This window comes from Meleagris gallopavo, chromosome 3 (genome assembly GCF_905368555.1).
Source record: "Meleagris gallopavo chromosome 3, MGAL_WU_HG_1.1, whole genome shotgun sequence".
Lineage (NCBI taxonomy): Eukaryota > Metazoa > Chordata > Aves > Galliformes > Phasianidae > Meleagris > Meleagris gallopavo.
Window position 1 is genome coordinate 73,082,590 of NC_139406.1, and position 6,438 is coordinate 73,089,027.

General features: G+C 63.8%; 1 protein-coding gene across 3 annotated transcripts; it reads left to right on the forward strand.

Moving 5' to 3' along the window:
- The first annotated feature begins 588 nt into the window (after nt 1-588).
- On the forward strand, nt 589-5,136 carry OSR2 (odd-skipped related transciption factor 2). Of its 3 annotated transcripts, none has more exons than XM_085221471.1 (4): nt 589-867; nt 2,892-3,588; nt 3,948-4,047; nt 4,417-5,136. In XM_085221471.1, the coding sequence occupies exons 2-4, from the start codon at nt 2,933-2,935 to the stop codon at nt 4,489-4,491; spliced, it is 831 nt and encodes a 276-aa protein (XP_085077597.1). In that variant the 5' UTR covers nt 589-867; nt 2,892-2,932; the 3' UTR covers nt 4,492-5,136. The 3 variants fall into 3 exon arrangements, with proteins under 3 accessions (XP_085077597.1, XP_085077595.1, XP_085077596.1); XM_085221469.1 differs by having other exon boundaries at nt 590-867; nt 4,335-5,136; XM_085221470.1 differs by lacking the exon at nt 589-867 and adding an exon at nt 2,438-2,687 and having other exon boundaries at nt 4,335-5,136.
- Nucleotides 5,137-6,438: the final 1,302 nt, after the last annotated feature.

The following is a 6,438-nucleotide window of genomic DNA, read 5'->3' on the forward strand; positions in this document are numbered from 1 at the left end:
GGGGCGGCGGGGAGGCCCCGTTCAGCGGCGAATTTCCCGCAGTGACCCCGACCCCCGCAGCCCTCTGCCTGCCTGGGTGCGGGCTGGATGCGGGGCACGGCGCGGCCCGGTATCTCCGCGCCGAACGCGTCTTTCGGCTGTTGAATGTCTGTTAAAAAGCGGAGCTGAGACTGGAAGGGGGGGCCGTGGGGTGACCCCGATGTACGGACCTCGGGCCTTCGGGAGGGAGCGTTACCTGAGGGCGCGGCTGCTCCCGGGGATCCGCGCTCGGGTCTTTGGGGGCTTTTCTCCTCCGCCTCGGTGCCCGCTCCGGGCTGCGAGGGGCACGGCGGGGGCAGGTTGGGGGTCCGCGCCACGGGGCACGGCGCGGGGAGCGGGGCGGCGGGGAGCGGAGGAGGCCGCGGGGGGGAAATGTCACCTCAGGTAACGCGGGGGGCTGGGGGGGACGAGCTGCCCCTTTAAAGCCCAGTTGCTACCCAAACACAAGTAAACAGCGAGGCCGGCGCGGCGGGGCGGGCCGGGGGCGGGCCGTCGGGGCGCGCCGCGGGGTGGGCCTGTGGCGGGCGGGCGGGGACAGCTCTCCCCACCACTCAGCGCTGTAAATGTGATGGACCGGGCAGGGGGCGGCTCAGAGCGCGCCGAGCCTCGCCGGGCTCGAAGGCAGCAGCCGGCTGCGGGCGGGAGGCGGCCGTCAGCGCCCGGCGCCCCGGGAGCGCCGTGGCCACAGCCCCCCCCGTTTTGCCCTGCCCGGCCCGGCCCGGCCCTTCCCGGCCCTCCCCGCCATGCCCCGGGCCCGCCGAGCGGCCCCGCTGTGGATCTAATGTCCCCGTGAAGGTGCCGGAGGCCCGGCAGGAGCTGCCCGCTGCGGTACGTGAGCGCTGCCCGTCGGCGCGGGGTCGCTTTCAGTTCGCGGCTCAGCGCGGGGTCTCCTCCTTCCGTCCCCGGGTCCCGCAGAGCCCGAGGAGGGCTTTGCCCGTGAGTTTTCCACGGGGCGTCTCCGGGTCCGCGCTGAGCCCGGCGGTGGAGGGCCGCGATCTGGGGGTGGAGGCGGGGAGTGGGATCCGGGTCTGAAGGGATCCGGTCGGAAGGGCCGTGCGGGCAGGTGGGGAGCGGGCGTGGGGCGGCGGGACTCGGCCGGTGCGCGCCGTGCGGGAAAGGGAAAAGGAAGTGCCAAGGTTTAAGGAACATCCGTTTGAGGTTGGCTTTTCCCCCCTCGCCTCTTTGAAAGTAACCTCAAAATCCCGTTTGCGGGCCGTTTCGATCGGGTTTAATAAAGATCCTTCCGAGGATAAACAGTGGCGTGAGTACCGTGGCTCAGGCGACGGGTGCAGATCGAAAATTTTGGGAAAGGGGCTGGAAGTGCTGCGGACCGGCGGCGGGCTCCGACCCTCGGCACCCAACGCGCGGGGCCGAGGGGCACCGGGCCGGACCCCCCCGGCAGCGCTGTGCCTGAGCCGGGTCCCGGCCCCGGACCGCGGCCCCTGAGATTTCGCTTCGGCCCTGGGGGCCGCCGCAGCCGGGAGGGATTTTCCCCGCTCCGCGTTGAGTTGTGCGGCAGATTCAGAATAAGAGCCAATGCTGAGATATCTCTGAAAGACATCTTTAAAAAGACATCCTTAAAAATGAATTCAGTTTATAACAACTCTTCCAAAAAAAAAAAAAAAAAAAAGAAAGAAAAAAAGAAAAGAAAAGAAAAAAGAAAAACGGAGCGGCTCTGAAGAGCGGCCGTACCTATACCACAGCCCGCGGTCCCGATACGGGAGCGAGCGATATGGGAGCCGGGCGGCAGCGTCGAACCGTTCCCTTCGGAACGAAGGGAACGAAAACGGAGCGGGGAGCGGAGTGCTCGGGGCCGGCGGGGGCAGTCAGGACAGAGAAGGGACAGAGAAGTGACAGAGCGGCGACTGAGAGACATCGCTTCCCGGCCGTGCGTGCGCGGGGTCGGGCTGCGCGCTGGGAGCGCTTCCTGTACGTGCTGCTGAGTCTGAGGGCTGTTTTTATGTTTTTAAATCTTGCTTTTGTTCTTTATAATTATTTTTGTACTTTTTAAAAATAATTATTTTAATAATTTTTTTAATAGTGATTTTTATAACGATTTTTTACGTTTTATTTTCGGAAGCCACGCTTTGCCCTCCGCCCGGCTCCCAGGAGGAGCTCTCGGCTCCGCCGCACACAGGCCCTGTCACTGCTTTCCGCTCCCCGCCTCGGGGCTGCCGCCGCGGACAGGAGCCCCTCCGTACGCACGGCCCCGGACCCCACTGGGGCCGCCCGAGGGCTGAGCGCGTTGCCCGCCGCGGGGCTGCCGAGAGGCCTCGGGCCGGGCTGTGTGGGGCGGCCGCGGCCATCTGGAAGGGATCTGAGCGCAAAGTGGATTTATTTAGGACCCGCGGGCGGGAGGTGGGGGGGCGGGGGGGAAGGGCGGGGGTGGGAGGTGTGCGTGCGTGTTGGGCAGGAGCTGCTTTTCTCCCCCTCGATTATCTTGACAAATGACCCGGCGCCGAGGGAAGAAAAATAAGCACCGCGCGGGGAGCAGCGCCCGCCGCCCCCCGCCCCGCGCCTGGGTCGGCCCTGGGGCTGCGGCGGGGCCGGGGCAGCGCGGAGCGGGGCAGCGCGCTGTGACCGCGGGGAGCGGAGCGGTCCCGTCGCGCGTCGCACGATCCGCGCGCGCTTCTGCACGCACCTGAAGGGTTTATTTATTTTCAAATTGTTTTGCCCGAAGGTTTTAGGATTTAAAAGGAAAAAAAAAAAAAAAGGGGGGGGGGGGTTATTTTTATTTTGTCTGGAGGGAAGGGGCGTCCCTGGGGGCGATCTTTTCGTTTTTCTCTCTTTCCCTCCCGCTTTCGTTTCGCGCTGCCCGCGCTGACGCTGTCCCGCTCTCTGCTCTCCCTCAGGACCTCGCCCCGCGCCGACGGCCCCGCGGAGCCCCGCCACGATGGGCAGCAAGGCGCTACCGGCGCCCATCCCGCTGCACCCGTCCCTGCAGCTCACCAACTACTCCTTCCTCCAGGCCGTCAACACCTTCCCCGCGGCCGTGGACCAGCTGCAGGGGCTGTACGGGCTGAGCGCCGTGCAAACCATGCACATGAACCACTGGACGTTGGGCTACCCCGGCGTGCACGAGATCGCCCGCTCCGCCCTCACGGAGATGGCTGCCGCGCAGGGCCTGGTGGACTCGCGCTTCCCCTTCCCCGCGCTGCCCTTCGCCGCGCACCTCTTCCACCCCAAGCAGGGCGCCGCGGCCCACGTCCTCCCGGCGCTGCACAAGGAGCGGCCCCGCTTCGACTTCGCCAACCTGGCGGCGGCCGCCACGCAGGAGGACCCCCCGAAGGCGGGGGAGCTGGGCAAGCTGGGCCCCGGACTGCCGTCGCCCCTCTCGGGGCTCAGCAAGCTGTCCCCGGACAGGAAGCCGTCGCGGGGCCGCCTGCCCTCCAAGACGAAAAAGGAGTTCATCTGCAAGTTCTGCGGCCGCCACTTCACCAAGTCCTACAACCTGCTCATCCACGAGCGGACCCACACGGACGAGCGGCCCTACACCTGCGACATCTGCCACAAAGCGTTCCGGCGGCAGGACCACCTGCGGGACCACCGGTGGGTGGGCGAGCGGGCGGGCAGGGGTCGGAGGGGGCGGCTGCGCTCGGAGCCCCGCGGGGCGGGCGGCGGGAGCCTCCGCTCCGCTCAGAGCTGGGCGGGCGGGAGCCCCGCTTCTCCTCGGAGCCCCGCGGCCCCCGGGGAGAGGCGGTCGGGAGCCCCGGTCCTCCTCAGAGCCCCGAGGCGGATCGTGCGGGAGCCCCGCGGGCGAGCAGGGCGGGCTCCCGCCGGCCTCGCGGCTCAGCGCGGCCTCGGGTGGGGAAGCGGGGCGGCGTGCGGGTGCCGCGGGTGCCGCACGTCGGGCGGGAGAGAAGGGTCGGGGAGCACGGCCCGGCGCTCAGCCCGCGCTTGCCTTGCAGGTACATCCATTCCAAAGAGAAACCCTTCAAGTGCCAGGAGTGCGGGAAGGGCTTCTGCCAGTCCAGGACCCTGGCGGTCCACAAAACGCTGCACATGCAGGTGAGCCCCGCGCCGCCCGCCCTGCTCCGCGCGGCGCCTCTGGCCCGGCGCTGCCTCGGGGACGGGGAAGGGGCTGTGCGAGAGCCGGGCGGGAGGGGGACGGAGCCGCGCTTCGGGCGGCCGCGGCGTCGGGGCGGGTTTCGTTGTCGGGAGCGCGGTGCGGCGCGGGGCCGGGATCCGTTCCCGACGTTTCAGCCGTGCGTTGTGTGATAGCGAGAAGCGCAGTGCTGCGCGAAGTCAGGTAGTTTGTAAAGGATTAATCCTTTGCTTGCTTCAAATCTGAACAGGAATCTCCACACAAATGCCCCACATGTGGAAGAACCTTTAATCAGAGAAGTAACCTGAAAACTCACCTTCTTACCCATACAGACATCAAGCCCTACAACTGTGAGCGGTGCGGCAAAGTGTTCAGGCGAAACTGTGATCTACGGCGGCACAGCCTGACGCACACCCCGCGGCAGGACTTCTGAGCGGCGCGGAGCCGCAGCTGAGCGCTGCGTTGCGGAGCCGCGGCCGTGCGCGGGGCCCCGGGGAGGCTCGTTGGCACCGCGCGTCCGCCAGAGCCGCCCCGAGGTGGGGTTGGGGGGGCTGCAGGATCGGGCCCCTCTCGGCCGCGCCGCTCCTGTAGATATCGCGGCTCATTTTAGAGCTCTGTACAGAACGTGGTTTTAGTTTGTTCGTTTCGTTTCGTATCGTCTGTCCGATGCACATTGATAACGGATCTGGGAGGTGAAGTATCTCTTAAAAATGTATTTCCAAATAAATCCCCCCCATTCCCTTTTTTTTTCTTTTTTTTTTTTCTTTTTTTCTTTTTTTTTTTTTTAATTTCTTCCCCAAATACCTCCTGCCTGGTTGTATTATTCTCGGAGCATTTGGGCTTTTTTTTTCCCCGCTGTGTCGATGCAATGGCGAAGCATATTGAATAAATTTCCCCGTCGGGTCATTGTACTGTCACAACAATTTTGGTGATCGCTTTTGTTTGGCCGTTTCGCTGTTGCTTTTGTGTTATCTATTGTTAAGTAAAATGAAAGTGCCGGATTTCAGAGTTTATAGCTCTATTACTTAATACTACGAATGTCTAAATATTAACTTCTGTACTTTCATTATTTTCCCGAACGAAATGCTTTTATTTTTTTCTAAAAAAGAAGAGAAAGAAAGAAAGAAATCTTCGCAAATAAACAGATCTGAGGAAATAATGCATAAAGCCGTTCTTACACCAAAGCGGCTTATTAGTAACTTATTTGCGATCAGCCCACGTATTGTAAAAGTCATCCCGTCGTGGCGATTGCAGGAGACGGTCCCCTGCCATTAGACTTTGGCCACGGGCAATTCACCCGCGCAGACAGGGACTTTATCCCGCAGAAGACGATTCACTGCGGGCCGCCCGCGAGCAAACAGAGCGGTGTGAACGCCGCCCCCCGCCCGGGGCTCGGCCTGCACGGACCGGGGGGCTCAGGGCTCGCGGAGCCCGGCACGGGGCCTGCAGCTTCCCGGGGACCCTCGCACCCTGCGGGAGCGTCCGCTGCGTCCCCCTCCGCCCCGGCCGTGTGACCTCCCGCTCCCTCCTTCCCTCGGGGGCGGTGACCTTACTGTGTCCGCCGGAGCTCAGAGTTCCAGGCGCTGTTCTTTCCCAGGCTGAGGACACCTGTCCTGCCCTACTCCTCGCCCAGACTCTGATCCAGGTGAGGACAACTAGGAGAAACCATCCCTAGTGAGCTGTGACCCAGGGCGGGATACCCTCCCTGCAAGGGTGGGCTCTGCTCCCGAGCTCCGCCATGTCAGGGATCTGCAGCGGGCTCCCTGCTGGGGACAGGTCCCCCAGACGCAAAGCAGACCCGAGGGGAGCGGATGCCCATGGAGTGTCCTCACCCCTATCCCTCCCAGGTCCTGCAGCAGAGAACCCCGTGAATGGAGTCAAACCCATCAATGCTTGGCTGCAATTGGGCCACTGGGGCTGTAAATGTTGCGTTGCCATTCATGGTGCTCGATTCCTCTGTCTGCCACCCTACAGATGGCCCCACGCCCCTTGTTCAGATCCACTCTGCCCCAACTGGGCAGTCAGGTTAGCTCCCACCCTGAGGCAGCTTTATGTTCAGCCGAATGTCCCGCGGTGGGCACGGGCTGACTCTGCATCTGCTCCTGTCCAACAAGATGGGGAGGGAAAAAATAGTCCCTGCAAGCCAGAAATACTGCCTTGCTGGCTGGAGGACAGCGGCCCTTGTTAAAGTGAATTTAAAGGCCATCAGCTCCCTTCCTCTTCACACCCCAGATTTGGGGTATTGCTGGGTCATTGCACCCCTGAAACACTCAATGCTGGCGGCCTTTGCCCCCCATCCTCCCAGCACCCTAGTCCTCCCAGAGCTCCGTGGGCATCCCTTGCCCCAGCTCTGC